This window comes from Vanellus vanellus, assembly GCF_965231255.1.
Source record: "Vanellus vanellus genome assembly, chromosome: 2".
In the NCBI taxonomy this organism is placed as follows: Eukaryota; Metazoa; Chordata; class Aves; order Charadriiformes; family Charadriidae; genus Vanellus; species Vanellus vanellus.
This window is the reverse complement of record NC_138906.1, coordinates 48,156,384-48,172,959: the sequence shown is the minus strand read 5'-3', so window position 1 is coordinate 48,172,959 and position 16,576 is coordinate 48,156,384. Positions and strand designations below refer to the sequence as shown.

Sequence of the window (16,576 nt, the reverse complement as noted above, 5' to 3'; positions counted from 1 at the left end):
CTATGTACCAGGAAGGAGAGTATTTGCATGGCAGCAAGGGAGAATCTAACACAATGCAAACTGACAAAGGTGGTTGTTTGTTCGTCAGCTCATATCCTTTAGTCTATGGAGGGAGTAAAGTGAAAACATCCGGGTCATTTCTTTCAGCAATTTTAGAGAGACTGGATGTAATTAATTTATTCCACAGACGTCATTATCTTCATATGAGTCTGAAGAATTTTTCTATTCTGTTTTCAGAGTGTTGCAGAAGATGAACCAAATGTTTTCTAATGAACCACTCTAACTGGGAAGTATACTTAAACTAGCACACGGAGATCTTAGAACAGTTTGGTTCATGGATGTTTACCTTTTCTATCATCCTCACAAATAACATCAACCAGTCTTTTTTTTATGGTCTTCAAGTTAGAAAAATCATCAACGACATATTTCCTACTTGATGATCCAGTTATCTGTGTTAGCTGGGACTGATCAACATTTCCCACGCCTATGGCATATATGTCAACACCTTTCTTCCTCAGGCTTGCTGCTGCTCTTGCAGCTCTACTGGTTGTTCGTCCAGCAACGACTACCACTAAAATCTGTTGGACGTTTTCATGTATTCTGCTACCCTTTCCTGGTTGGAAGCTCAGTTTCACTTTCTCAAGTGCATTTTCAATATTTATTTTGTGGCCTTGAATTTGTTTGATGCTTTGAATTTTAGATTCTAGTTCTGATCTGTTTGGAAAAAAGCCTAAGTTGAACTCTTCTTTATAGACACCACCATACAGTGCAAGGCCCATTTTGGTATTTTGAGCAATAACAGCCGGATTGATTACACTTGTCACAAAGTCCATCATTATCCTGAAGTTTTCTTCATCTATGTTTCTGGAACCGTCCACCAGGAAAATAACATCTGCTGTCTTTGGACAGTCTGCAGAAGATAAAGGAAAATATATCATCAATAAAGTACACAATTCCATATCTACCATTTAGTAATCGTGCCTCTACCTCCCACATCCTACTAGTGATATTGACAAAAACCCCCAACAAAAGAACGTTAAGCACATAAAATGTAACGTACATGGAAATTCAGAAGTTTAGTCCCAGAACACAAAATGTACTCCTGTAAGCATGTATGTTGCAGAAAACCATAGGTATGTTTCCCTCTTACCTACTGAACAAACAAAGTTATATTGGCCTAACTAAATGTCCACAGGGCAAAGGCCCATTTCATCTCAGCCTCATGCAAATGCCTAAAGAGGTCAGGTGACCCACACACCAAAAATGCCCATTTCTCTCCATGCTTCTTAGAAAGGGAAACTACAGTGACTAGACATGACAGGTACAGACAGCTAACACTAAGTAAGATAAATCACATCCTGTATGCGTATATACAAAATTACAACTCTTCAGGATTCATAGATGAGGTGCCTCCCCTGTCCAAGAACTAAAGCATTCTAACCATAGCCCAAAAGGACCAACTTCAAATACAGCGCAGCAGCCATAGCTACTTTCATTCAGAAAGATGGCAGAAGGAGAAGGTAGGAAAGAGTAACCACTACAAGAGCTGAAGTGAACAAGCAGGAAACAGAGATTACTGTAATTTAAATCACATTAATCAGAATAGATTATGTTATCTGTATTGATCTCATAGATGCCTTTGCAAGACTTTTCTTCAAACAATTGTAAGGGGAAGAGGAAGTTGAACACAATAGCCAACAGCGAGTATACACTTACCTGGAACTGATGTATTACACATATGATTTGTTATGTTTGCAGTTAAGTTCGCAAGTCCTTCAAAGGTATCCACATAGAAACATTTGTCCTCTGATCCAGCCATTGTCAAAAGCTCAGCTCGATTTGCTCCTTCTACTCCAACTGCATAGATAGTAACTCCTTTGTTCCTTAATCTCTGGGCCACATCATCCAGCATCTCTTCATCATGGGATTTCCCATCAGTTATCACTATCAGCATCTGGGGAACTCCTTTGCTCTTGCGGCTGCCATGTTTTTCAGTGAAGAACATTTCTGAACGGTCCAGTGCCTTTGCAGTGTAAGTTCTTTGGCCTAGAGGGTCATCTCTCTGGATAGCCTCAGTAATACCCAGTTTTGTAGTATGCTCATTGAGGTAGAAGAGCACTACAGGTTCATCAGAATATTTCAGTGCTCCAAACTGAACTCTGTCTGGGCCGACATCAGACTGTTTCACCAGGGTAATCATGAAGTCTTTCATGGCCTGGTATTGTAAGGAGCTTATGCTTGCAGAGCTGTCCATAACAAACACAATGTCTAAACGTTCCACTCTTCTGCATTCTGTAACAGCAAATTGAGAAAAGTGAAAATTTCACGTGTAAAATTATGCAGAATCTTACTGATTATTATAACTCAAGTCCATTTCTCAGAGTTCTATGCAATGTCTATATAGTTCTGCTATCTGAATGGAGTTTGCACAGATAATTGTCTTGTTACTATCAATAAGTTGCACATATGACAGATTCTTGTTGCTTCTGAGACTGTTCAGTGTGAACCTCATGATTCCAGTAATCAGAGCAGAGTTAGAATAAACAGAATCACTTCTTAGTTATCAAAAATGCTATCCTTTTGCTCTGGACATCACAGTACAGGGCTTATAGAGCAAGCAGCAATTGTCATATTTCAGTTGATATTGTGGAAATATTTCTATTAGTTTACAATATATAAAGTTATCCTTCCACAGGATAGGAGTATTAACTGAAACTTTCCTCCCTCTTGCATACAGCACATTTTATCAGTTCATACTTAACATCTAACAGAAAAAACCCAAATGTTTATTTCATATCTGAATTAAACATAGCAGCAGGTTTGCCTCCTACAGTCTTAGTGTTGTAAATTATTGCTTTGAAGAGCTGGGCTAACACCCTTCCTCCAGCTTACTCCCTGGTGGGAGAGCAGTCTGGTCCATCTGAAGGGCAGTGTTCTCCCAGTGCAGACATACAGAGCAGCACAGATGATAGCTGGTGACTCATTATATTTCAAGCTTCCCACTTGACACCTGATCTTTCTCACTACATAAGCTACTGATACCTTTTCCAGAACTGCCAAGAAGATAAAATGACACTTAGCATCTTGACTAATTGTAGTACTATTTAAAAACTCTCCTTAGTTGCAAGTTCTGTATTGCAGTAGAGCAAAGACATAGCCACATGTCCGAACACTGACTGTTTGGACCTCTTAGGACTCTGAATAAATCACCCTTGCATGCCCAACACCTTGCTCTTCTCCCCACTATCCTGCTGCCTCTCACCCCCAGGCGAAGAAAGGGAGTTTGAAAGCTCAGAAACCGGATGCAGAGTAGAATTCAGTACTGAACTCAACAGCCAATCCCACCTCTTTTAAATGAGCACAATTTCCATGACTGAGGCAGCAGCTGTGAATCCAAGCTACTCTATATGCTACCTTTCTATAGCAGAGAGATCAGAAAGTACACACCCTTTAAGATCTTTTGCACTGTCACAGCAACACAGTATGCCTTAGTGCGACTGAGTCAGGCAATGCATAGCTGCTACTCAAGTGTTTTTTAAAATCCTATCTTATGTTTGCAAGCATCCTGACATCCATGAGAGCCCAGGGCAGCAGGACATCCGATCTGCTTCTTTTTGCAGCCTGATTGCTTTCCCCATTTACACCCTCAGCTAAAGGTATCATCCCAAGAAAAAACAATCCAGTTCACTTAGTAGGCTAGGTCTGTATAAAGATGTATAAATACTGTGCACAAGCTTGCCTGCCAGTGTGGTTTAATATGACTACATTAATTCAATCTGTGGGGGGAGGGTGGGGTGGAATAATTAAAGAAGAGAATGGTATGAGTTCTTAATTGGTTTTGTCCAGAAAGGGCAACATTTGGGAACACAGAAGAATAAGAAATTTCAAGTGGGATTACAAATGCACTCTTGCCAAAGACACTGATCGCCTCTGGCCTCAAGAGAACTGCATTCAGTGACCGTGTGGGCCCTTCCAACACTGCTACTCAGAAAAAAAACAGGACTGAGTCATCAGAAGCTCCCTTTCTTGCCCCTGTGTTAAGTCCACAGAAATAATAGCTGAAAGGTGTGCATAATGAGATGACAGTTAGACTTCAAAGGAAGGAGCGAGTGAACCCTTTTCTCTGCAAGCTTTATTCAACCTGTGTAAAGACCATACTTTTCCAGGTAGGTATCTAATCTCATACACCCAAGGGAAAGAATCAGAAGCACCTGCATTCAGCTAGACCTCCTGGGTGTGAACAGAGTGGTCGGAGCCCTGTGACCCAGAGTGGTACCCTAGGAGACCTGTGAAGTGTCCCCCTCAGAGCAATGGGAAGCAGAGAATTCACACGGGACAAACTAATACTAGGACAGAGAGGCAGCCAGCTCTGGGACTGCGACACTTGACCATAACAAGTTCAGAACAAAACCCCCGTGATTGCTCATGCATTAATAAATCACTGAAGGTTACCATACTTACCATCATCTGGAGGCCTACTGCATATGTCAAAAATGAGGTCGCTTTTTAGCTGGTTTAGAATATCAAAATTCTCAACATAGAATACCATCTCACGCTTCCCACTAATCTCCTCAAGCTGAGTTTTGTTTGCATTAAAAACACCAACAGAGTAGATATTAATGCCTTGATCTCGCAGTACTGTGGCAGGGGCTTTAACTTCATCTTGTGATTTCCCATCTGTGATCAGGATGAGAACTTTTTTAACTGCATGACGTGAACCACTACTGGCTTGAAAGTATTTAAGCATGAACTTCAGTGCTTTTCCTGTCATTGTGGTGGAATGAAGGGGAGATAGCCTATCAATAGCACTGATAACATCTCTTTTGGTGGAGTAGCTGTTGAGCTTGAACTCTTCCTTTGGTTCGCGGCTGAATTGGACAACACCAATCTGCACTCTGTCTGCACCAACATCCGTTCTGTCCACCAGCTCTCTCATGAAGTTTTTCATTTTCTGAAAATTCTCATTTCCAATACTTTTTGAACTGTCCACTAGAAACATGATGTCAGCTTTCATTTCTTTGCAGGCTGTCAAGGAAAAAAAGATTTTTAAGCTTGGGGTTTTTTACATTTTTTTTGAGAAAAACAGAGAGGTTAAACAGACAGAATAACTCCAGAAACACAAAAGAATGAACAAAATTCAGCATAAGCCTGTTCAAACTCCAGATTTTATTAGTTCATTGATAAGTTATGACTGCAACTAAAATACTTTATCCCCTCAGATCTGAACAAGGGCTTTACAGTCATCAGTTGCAATTCAATCAGTCAGGATTAAATCACAGCCAAACAACTGAAGCAGCATCTTAAGATCAGCATGGAATTTCTAAAATAAAAATCTAAAGCCTGTTGATGGTCAAGTTTTGGAGCCTGAAAAACCTGAAAAATTTCCCTTAATTTCAGTAAGGTAGGAAACAACAACTTGTTTTACAGAAAGAGGTGAGCCAAATGGTACAAACAGAAAGCTTGCACACTGGTGGGTCACATTTAAGCACATTTTTTCATTAATGATTTATAGGGTTGTAAGTAATAAAGTGGGAATGGAGGTATTAGTGCAACACAATCTTTGCTTGTTTCCTGGTGAATGCTACTGTTTAGAGAACACTTATATCTACATCATTACTTTAAATTGTAAAACTATCTTATTTTGTCTTCCGCACATCTCAGTTCTAGAATCCTATCTGAGGGATATGCTGTACCTATCTATTCCTGAGAAAAGAGACTGGCTTGCTAGACGTAAGGAAAACAGCAGGCTCAATAGCCATCTTTAAGAAAGATATGTTCAAAATTAGATACATTCACAGACCTAGTTGTTCTACAGTGATATGTGATTTTGGGTGCCTTTGACATTGATAGCTCAATTTCACAGAATCATGGCATCATAGAATGGTTTGGGTTGGAAGGGACCTTTACAGATCATCTAGTCCAACCCCCTGCTATAGGCAGGGACAGCTTTCAATAGATCACATTGCTCAAAGGTCTGAGCAAGCTGACCTTGAACACTTCCAAAGATGGGGCATCCACAACTCTGGGCAACCAGAGAATCAAGTCTGTAATATATAGGCAAGAGATACTTGGTGTTTTCTGGAAATAAGACCTTTTCATTATATTAGTCAACGTTTAAGCAACACAAAAATCACCATCACACTCTGAAAACTTCAACTGACAGTGAAATTGTTCAAGCTAGAAAAAAGGTATCTTACATTATTAATGAAATAATTTCTTTATCAAATCAAAAGGAATCTGCTTATTTTCTGTGTTGTCAGGACAAAGTGAAAGCATGGTCTTACCTTCTGTGGTGCAGATCTCTTGGACAACTTTATTTTTAATGTCTTTCAGCAAGTCAAAATCATGTACAAAGTACACTCTGTTTTTCACTCCTGCAATCTCATCAAGCTGAGTTTCATTAGCTCCTCTCACACCAATGGCATAAATGTTAATCTGGTCTTCCCTGAGTTTCATGGCTGGTTCCTTCACACTGTCATCTGACATTCCGTCTGTAAGAACAACTAGGTGGCAAGGCACTGCTGGTCTCCTGGCCTCTTCAAACAATGGCTTCATGTAAGCTAGAGCTGCCCCTGTATTGGTATTTCCACCTACTTGCTGAGTATTTTCAATCCCTTTTATCAGATCACTTGCTGAAGTGTATTTATCAAGTTTAAACTCCAGTGTATTGAAATGTGAGAACTGCACAAGTCCAAATCGAACTTTATTCATTCCTATGTCAAAGAGCCTAACCATTTCCTTCATAAAATTCTTCATATCCACAAAATCCCAGTAGTTAACACTTGATGAACCATCAATGAGCAAATAAATATCAGCTTCTTCTGTGTCCAGGCATCCTATGTGGAATGAGAAAGTATTCATTACATCACTGTTATGCACATGGACGGATCACCTATCTCCACTTCTTTTGTAATACATAATAAACTAACACATGGATAAACCTTTCTATCTGTTAACAAAAATTTGGCAAACTTAACCTGCTAGGTATCTTAGGCATGACAGTAAAAACACTATTTATCCACAGCTATATGACTGCTTTCCTCACAGAAAACAAAACTGATAGCTTGGAGTTTTTCAAACATAACTGAAATGCTTTTAAGCAACTACCTCCAACAATTCCCTGATTTCTGAGTACACTTATATCAAACATCAGAATTCATCCAGCATCATTACATAGCCATGTTAAATGTTTAGCCAGTATGACTGGTTTTACTGTTGAATAAGGTTCCATGGACCAGCAGCAGTCCACTTAATGTTCTGAGAGTCCACAACAGGAAGCCACTGACTTTTAGTGCTCTTAAGCATAAATCCACTGGTAATTTTCAATAAAATATCTAAGGCTGGTCTATCGTTATTACTACTTCTAGATTTGTCTGAAAACTTCAGCCACCTCATTTTTTCAGGGTATACACCCTGATGGCTTAAGATCTGCCAAAAACTCCATGATGTACACATTCTCATCTATTTTCTAGGTTTGATCAAAATAAAGCATAGACTGACTAGAAGGTTAACATTCCTAGGGAAATTTCATTCAGATGTAGCATCTTCCAACAGATCAAGCTCTAAGGTTCCTTAGTAGGTTTTAACTTACTCTCTAACAGGAACAGTTGATGTTTCTGCCAGTATTAGTCCTTCCTATTCAATAATGGTACAAATAAACAGGCTTTTAATACTACTAAACTTTAGCAGTATGCAAATGAGAAAAATGTGAATCCATGTTCGACTTTAAATATAAATTCCTATTCTCAAAGGTTCAAACTGAAAAGTTCAGTCTGAGAACATGAGAAAGTTCTCAAAACTTCAATCATATTTCAGGATAGTCTTCAGTTAGAACCCCTTAACCTTGAAACAACCAAAGTTATTTGGAAAGCTTCACCTGTTTTGAGAATCTCTTTTCTTTCCGAGTGGACATACAGCTTGTTTTGTATTTGATTCAAAAACTTCTTTCTAAAAATTGTATTTTGCCTTTGCAGATCAGAAAACACCTTGAGACTGGTAACATGCTCCTCTTGAGGATAAGAGGCTATCTGGACCAGCTGTCGATGAGAAGCCTCTTCAACACCTACGGCAAACACTGTCACACCTCTTCTCCGCAGAAGAGTAGCCACATCAGTTACATTGTCCCGAGAGGGTCTGTGGGTAACCAGAACAGCTATTTGCTCTACCCCTTGCTTCTTTCTGCTCCCAGCGCTTTCAGTAAAGAGTTTTAGCCTTGTCACATTAATAGCTGCACCAGTGTAGGCTTTTCCTGACCCAGCAGAAAGGTCCTTTATTATCTGCAGAATTTCAGCTTTGTTTGTGTCTGTGTTCAGACGAGACACCACTTCTTGTCCATCAGTGTATGTCACCAGGCCAATTCTTATGCATTTCTCCTTCACATCAAGTGAGGCTGTTAGGTTTTGCAGGAATTTTTTTATTTCTTCGAAGTTTGACTTTGAAGTACCATGATCAACTATAAACACAATGTCAGCAACCGTGTCTCCCTCACATACTGCAGTGGAAAAAGGATGAAAACAAAACAATGTTAGTGGCCGTCTTCTGTGCTATTTCTATAAGTAACTAACTATGGACTGTTGGGTGGGGTTTTTTTCTAAGACAAGGTTTTCTGCTTTATTTTCAAGTAAAGCAAGTTTGTAAAAATGTTTTCTAACCAAAGGTGACAAGCTACCAAAAGACAAACTGATAAAACCTCATTTTAAGTTAAAAGACCAAAAGACCAGAAATAGCTAGGCCTATATAGAGATATAACAGCAGAAGTGTTTATGGTTTTTATATGAAGTATATTCTTGGAACTTCAACTCTTGCATGTATATTCTAGTGTATTGATCCAGAAGATATATATGCAAGGATATTGGTCAAACCATGCAGTCTAAAAATCTTCACGTACAGGATTTTTTGTTTATTTTTTAATCACTCATCTGATCTATATATATACAAGAAAAACCCCAATACACAAACCTATTTTCAAAGCTACATGAAAAGTGTAAGTTTCTCAGCTGTACCATAAGGATTTGATAATGGAGAGTAATATAATTCCTTTAATTCACAATTGCTAAAGGTTCTCAAGGACTATTCATTAATTTACTAATTGTGGAGGGTCCATAGTTACATAAGGAGTTGTGCTTCATTAACAGATACTAGTTGTATCAATTACATCAATTACCAACCTGTAAAAGCATAAAAAGACTACTTCTTCATCTCCATTCCTTTTAGTATCAGAGAGTACAAGCGTCTCACACACACCTACGCATGTAAAAGCACCAAGTTTAAAGAATAATGCCAAGTGCAAAACTTCATGAGCATGAGAGTAAGTCAATTTCATCCATATTTTTACTTCCCTATTTTAAAACCTGCTAAGGCTACACAAAGTATTTAAAACCCTGGCTAACACATTCCTATTCTTTGTTTTTCAGCAGCCTGTGTAACTTGAACGTTACACAAGTTGCTGGAGATGAAAAGGCACATGAGGTCTGGAGTGGCTAGCATCAGACTGAAGGTCTAAGTCCTTAGATGTCATCTCCCGCATTATTGATTTTCTTACCTTCTCCTTCTTTAATGCTATCCATTTGGTACTCTGCAATAATATTGGAGACATTTTCAGAAAACATAGGGAGGTCCCATTCCTTAGGAAAATAAGAAGAGAATGACTGTGTAGCCATCATGCCCAGTTGTTGCATCACAGCTTCATGTATCCCGAGGGCTATCACTTTTACTCCGTTGTCTTGTAACATTTTCACTGACTCTTCCACATCATCTTCAGAAGGCAAAGAAGACAGGACAACTAAAACCTGATTTCTATCTGCTCCATTACCCGGTTCTTTGAAATACCTTTCATAAATGTAACGGAGAGCATTGCCAGTTTTTAGCAGTCCGCCTTGCAATGCTTGCATTTCTTGCACATGCATCAACATATGCTGCTTTGTTTTATATTTGCCCAGTTCAAACTCTTCATGAACATCATCATTGTACTGGACAAGTGCAAGACGGTATTGGTTAGATTCCAGTGGCAGATCATGTATCAGTTTGCTAATAAAGTCTTTCATGTAAGCAAATGCGTCGTCTTGTGTGTCCTGTTGGCCAGGAAGCAACAGGACAATATCTGTAGTATCTGCAGAGGCCACACAAAAACATAGCATTAACAATTTTTAACTATGTCTCCAGACACAAAAAACACAATGTTGAGGCAATAAAGTGACATAGTGCTCACTCTGCAATAGTCCAGGAACAGAAATAGAAAAGCTTAAACAGTTTCTATACCTAGAACCTGGTCTACGTAGTTTTCACTTTTTAAAAAAGCCGTTTCACTGTTACAACATTTAACTAATAAGAATCACAGAATAGAATTGTCTAGGTTGGAAGAGACCCTTGGGATCATCGAGTCCAACCATCTACCCTGCTCTACAAAGTTCTCCCCTACACCATATCCCCCAACACAACATCTAAACGTCTCTTAAACACATCCAGGCATGGTGACTCAACCACCTCCCTGGGCAGTCTATTCCAATGCCCCACCACTCTTTCTGTGAGTGGTTCTAGACAAATGTTGAACTTGCCCAACATCTGAAATTCTTGCTGACTTTAACAGAGGCTGCCACATCCATGATTCCTCAAGATCAGACTGTATCTTTATTTTGAGGAAATGCTGAGATCTTACATTTCTTATTAAGGAAATGAATTCTTTACGTTACTCCAAGTAAAGAAAGTGCTTTCAACTATGCAATTTCTTTCAGAATTTGAATTCTTGAAAACAATTTCTTCCCTGTGCCTTCTTTCAGTTACAAACATCAAGGGCCTGGATTCAGTTCATATTTCAAAATATTTCACATTTTGAAATATTTCATATATGAAAACCCAGCACAGGAGTTCTGCTCCAATTAACTAATTCTTCACAGACTCTTAAATATCAGTTGTTATGGAACTGGAAACCAATTTTTCAAAGAATGGAATAAAACACAGAGGGGAAAAAAAAAGTTTAGTGATTTTTTTTTAAAGGAAACCCTACACATCCTTTGTCTACTGTAGCCCTTTCAGACAAGGTGGAAAAACAGGTTTATCCCGCAAAAGTTTTATCCAGATTTAGGAAATTTGCATACAGCTAAAAATTGACTTTTCTCTCACTTTGCAGCTCTTACCAAGGAGAGATTAGGCAGCTGGGTGAAACAACTGCCAGCCAGAAATGCTCAAAACAGTAAAAGCTGCACTGCCCCCAAGCAGCACAACTGCACAGGGGTTGCCTGAAATGGGACATGAGATCAATTGGCGCGATCACTCTCTCCTTTAACAAATCATAACTCTTCCCCGCCTTCCTTTCCTAATGTCCCTTTGGATGGTAGAAAAACTCCAGGAAAATAATGTTTATTCCATGCACGGAATGCATGGTTTAGGACCCCCTATCTGATAAATATTTAAAAAGTAATAAAAGTAATAAAAAGCTGCCCTAATCTCAGAGTAAAATCTTCTAATTCCCTGCAAATGCATTCATCCTGTGGAACTCTAATACTGTAAAATGAAATATGAAAATTATGCACTGTCATAATATCTGTAAGAAGTTCCCTACATCAGCAAAGTCTGATCTTCAGCACAGAAATTTACTGTGCTGCTTGACAGCCTGCATGCCTGTTGACTCTCTTACAGCTCTCACTGAGGATACAGTCAGGGAAGGAATATTGCATGCACTAAAGCTCCAGTGCAGTCTATTGCATATGCCAAAACCTGTATTTCAGAAATGCAATACACACTTAAAAAGCAAGAGGAGTCCAAAGAGGGGAGAGAAAAATTAAGACTACAAGCAGTCTTCCCATTTTATCTGCCACAGAGCTATTGCTTTAATCCAGCTGAATGGTAAGGAGCCTGCTCCGTGAAGGAAGAGCCCACAAGGTGATGTGCTCTTTCGTTTTCTCGCTCTTCCAGCTGCCTCTCTGTACAGACCACACAATACACATTACAGATCACACATGCAATATTGAACTAGCATTCAGAACCTGATATCTAGCCACAAGACCAGGTGAAATATTTACTAACTGATCTTTCTTTTTTAATGTTACACAAAAGTTATCTTAACATTTGGAAATACAACGCAATATAGTCCAGTTTTTCTGAATTTTTTTTCATTGGAACACTGAAAATGATCATTACTCTCTATGAGACTGACATGAAGTAGCACAGCTTACCTTCTTGCACAGCTATGTCATTGTAATCAGTTATGTTTATTAAGTCTCTGATGTCTACTTGGGTAATATCATCAATGATCTGTGGCATATATTCTGAGAATTTAGGCAGCTCCTCTATCACTGGATTTTTGTAATGAAATGGTGGGGTGGCCATCTCAAAAAGTTCATTATATGGAGCTTCTTTTGTCCCTATAGCTATTATCTTTACCCCAAGACTCTGCAAGCTTCTGGCAGCTTCTTGAACATCATCTTCTGAGGGCGCTGATGTCAAAATCACAATGATTTGTTGCTTTTCTTTTTCATGTGCTGACTTTTGGAAGAAGGTTTCATAAGCCTCATTGAGGGCATTTCCAATTTGCACTGAACTCCCACCACGAAATGTAAAGTCAGTCCTGATATGCTTCACCATAGGACCCTTTCTTCTGTAAGTGTCCAGCATAAATTCAGTGGAAAAATCATCACTGTACTGAGCAAGCGCTAGCCGAAATTGGTTAGGCTCTATTGGTAGGCTGTCGATCATACGGATCATAAATTTTTTCACATAGGGGAGAGATGAAGGTTCCATAGTGTCGGAGCTGTCAACCAAGAGGACAATGTCTGTAGGGACTGAAACACAGAAAACTTATTTCGCTACATCACCTTTCTCTTCCGGAGCTATAACACAGTTGGACATTGCAACTGTCAAGAAACGAGACTTTGAAAGAAATTCTGCACCTCAGTTAAATGTGATAGTGACCACAAAGAAAAATGGATGCCCGCAGATAGGGAAATCTCTAGTCAACTGCACCATGACAAAACTAACCAGATACTCCATCAAGTTGAAGTTTGACTTAGCAACCCAACAACATACAAATGAAGGAGAGCAGGACTAAGATATAACCTCTACCTTTCTGCTCTGCCTGCTTACACCTAAGTCAGTCACACGTCACCTCTTGCCTTACCTCCCACATCATATCTTACACCTCAGACTTCACCTGTTGCCGTCCAAACTCAGCTTCAGCTACTGTGCACAGAAGTTTCTTCAACCTCTCAAGCTTCTGGTCAGTATTTAGTACAAAAATGGTGAGCAAAGATTTTTTTTTTCCATTAAAAATTGCATTAAAAAAAAAGAGATAATAAAATACCAGTGTTCTGGGGAACAGATGTGTGCATCTCAATGAGGATGAAGAACAAAGCCAGCAGCACCTTCATCTCAAGGCAGCGTCCTCTGAGCATCTTCTCTGAGGGAGGTGAAAAGAAAGGCTACAGTCAGAAAGCTGAAGAAACTGCTTTTTAACCATGTATATCTTTATCAGGTAGAACCAGCTCTACTGAGGTCCAGATGCACCTTACTTTGAAATATTTTTAAATTTAGGGGAAAGCGGAAAGACTTAACTAGCCACCTGTTAACCAAATCGTAATTGTTATTACAAAAAAGTGTCTTTTGAACAGCTATTAACCCTTAATGAATGTGCATGTCTGGGATTTCAGGAAGGCCGGGTATCTTATATTGAAATACTACTATTTCCCATGAAAAAATTTAATTTTGTTTTTTTAAAGTAATCTGTGGTGAGAAGATTTTTACACAATATTGGCAGATGGTCCAGCCTCCACTGATTTTAGTGGGAGCAAGACTGCCCTCTGAGGCTTGATCTGTGTGAACTTATTTTAGCTGATATTCAGCGTCCATCAGGTAACAGCATCCAGACGCTGAAAGTTTATAGAAATAAACTAACAACCAGAGGAGTCATTGCTCTCCTGAATGTTGCCCCTGCTCTTGATAGCCAGTATGAAAGAAAGAGGAAAACTCACACTTAACAATAAGCTTTTCCATTTGCACTACACTGAATTTGAAGAGCTGCAGGAGTAAATCTATGCCAGATAAAGGGGCTATTTTAGGGCGGGCTGTGTTGGGCTTCCAGTCCTGCACAGAAAATGGCACTTTAAATCTCTCTCTGAGTGATCAGTCACTCCTGACCCTCTGTATAAAGTGAAGTCACAGAATCACAGAATAGTCAGGGTTGGAAGGGACCTCTGGAGATCATCTAGTCCAACCCTCCTGCCAGAGCAGGGTCACCTACAGCATGTTGCACAGGACAGCGTCCAGGCGGGTTTTGAATGTCTCCAGAGTGGGAGACTCCACAACCTCTCTGGGCAGCCTGTGCCAGTGCTCTGCCACCCTCAAAGTAAAGAAGTCCCTCCTCATGTTTAGATAGAACTTCCTATGTTCAAGTTTGTGCCCATTACCTCTTGTTCTATCACTGGGCACCACTGAAAAAGGACCGTTCCCATCCCCCTAGCACCCTCCCTTTAAGTATTTGTATGCATTAATAAGATCCCCCCTCAATCTTCTTTTCTGTAGACTAACAAGACCCAAGTCCCTCAGTCTTAAGTCCTCCACATGCCAATTTGGTCGCCAACTGGCAGGCTTTTAAAAGCAAAAATAATTCACTTAAGATTTCCTGTGAAAATTGGAAATTATATAAGTGAGTTGTCTTGTAAATATTCTCCCCAATCTCAGACTATGATCTGCCCATTCCTGTAAACATCCTGCTTTATGGAAATACTCACCCACTGGTGCCAGCAGCTCTGTAGGCTGGGTCCAGCTCCTGGAAAAACCACTCACTCGCGAGGAAGAGCTGAGTAAGAAAAGTCCTGGAGAAGCCCTGCCTGGATCCTCTGCCCTTTACCTCTGGGGGCTGCACTGCAGGTCGGTCCCTCACCCTCAGTCCATCCCTGTATTACACTGCAGGGATGCAACAGTCTGGCACCTTTTACACCTGGACCCCCCCAGCCCAGAACGCAACTACCCGGTTCAGCCTTGGACTAGCCTTATCACCAGGGACTTGTGGTGCTGCTCTAAGTAACTTGATACTTTCCTCAAAAAAATCCTGGAAAGTCACACTTCCTCCTTTTTTTTTTTTTTTTTTTTTTTTTTTTTCTGACAGCACAGTCTCTTGCAGGACAGGATAAGAAAGTTAGCTCTCAATCCCTGTCTGTCTTCTAAGAAGAAACACAGAAAAATCTGATGTGGACAACTCTCAAACATCAGTGGCAGCAGTCCTTGCCCAGTACCAAAGGAAAGCGGGCATCTTCAAGTGCCAGGTACTGAAAGTTTTGGCAAGCACCTCTATAGGAAATCTTTGCTGTCACTTCAGAGAGCTGAAATGGGATATTGTGTTTGTATAACTTGTTATTCTTGTATTTTACTGCTATTTCACATATGTGGCAAAATTCCAGTGATTCTCCATCATCCTTCATAGATCTGCTCTTGACTTACAGTATAACTGAGAATACTGTTTGGCCCATGCTTGCTCTAAGAATGTTTTAGCATTAATGAAATCTGAAGTAAGAGCTGAAATAACGAGTATGAACTGCGCTGGTTTTCATTTGTTTTAATTTTATCTGACAAGGTATAAATGTTCTATTTCAGCAAAATAATAAGCTTACTTATTAAATTTCTGAATTGAGATTCTGCTCTCAAGCATAGCAGGGCAAATGCAAGATTATTAGAAATACCTTCAATTCTTTATCCTCTGTGAACTAAGGTAATAATCAAACTACTCAATAAATGATACCACTCTAAAACTTCAAAATAATTGTGCACAAATGGTTAAAAGGTGTAATTAATTTAGGGATGCCTGCCCCTCTGAATGGACACAGAAATAGCATTAATTCTACTGTTCTTTTAAAAGCTTCTTGAAGGAGAAATTTCATATTACTGAGCAATGCTTTTAGGTACAAAGCAAATTTGCATGAAGAAAGGGAGGTTTGTTTCTTAATGGTTACCTTTAAGAAGAGTAGGCCCAAAGAAAGGGAAGGGTGAAGGCACACACATACTCCCAAGGTTTAGAAATCACGAGGTTCAGACTGTATTTAAGGGTGCTGTTTTTCAACTCTAACCTATTCTTTCATCCTTTATATCCTGCATGGCAGGTACAAAGACAGAGAAGAAAAATCAGTTCATATGTGTGTACTGATGACAGAATACTCGCTGCAACAATACAGTTATTTTCGTGATTTTCAGTATGTTATTTACTAAATAGGTATATATAGACAAACACATATATGTATACAAATGATCAGGAAACAACTAGCATAATTTGGAAAGAAGGCAGATTCCCCCTGGAAGGAATGCAATAAAATAAGTTAGTCAGCTGTAAGTCACTGTGGGAGGAGTAAGTGATTCTCTGTTTCTGTGCTACTGAGCTGATTCTCCATCGTTTTGCCAGGGAATTTCAGGGAGCTCTGGTTCTGAGTTCAGTATTCTTCCCACAACAGAGAGGAAGAGAAGCAAGAAGCACCATGCCTATGCTGCAGTGCACCTCTGCAGGGGCCAGGTCTGGAGCGAGCAACTCCTCCAGATGGGCAAAGAAGCTGGGGGATGCTCTTTCCTTCTGGAAGATCTTGGCAAGCAGGTAGTTACC

At 39.7% G+C, this 16,576-nt stretch overlaps 1 protein-coding gene across 1 annotated transcript in view; it reads right to left on the bottom strand.

Annotated features, from left to right (window-relative positions):
* LOC309686464 (collagen alpha-6(VI) chain-like) overlaps positions 1-12,690 on the bottom strand; it is a gene marked incomplete at both ends in the record, with an annotated part of 56,176 nt that extends 43,486 nt beyond the window's left edge. Inside the window, 7 exons of the mRNA XM_082499164.1 lie at positions 347-910; positions 1,717-2,292; positions 4,462-5,025; positions 6,285-6,836; positions 7,877-8,491; positions 9,542-10,108; positions 12,171-12,690. Coding sequence (XP_082355290.1) covers positions 347-910; positions 1,717-2,292; positions 4,462-5,025; positions 6,285-6,836; positions 7,877-8,491; positions 9,542-10,108; positions 12,171-12,690 — 3,958 coding nt within the window. The remainder of the gene's footprint in view (positions 1-346; positions 911-1,716; positions 2,293-4,461; positions 5,026-6,284; positions 6,837-7,876; positions 8,492-9,541; positions 10,109-12,170) is intronic.
* Between the last annotated feature and the right edge of the window lie 3,886 nt (positions 12,691-16,576).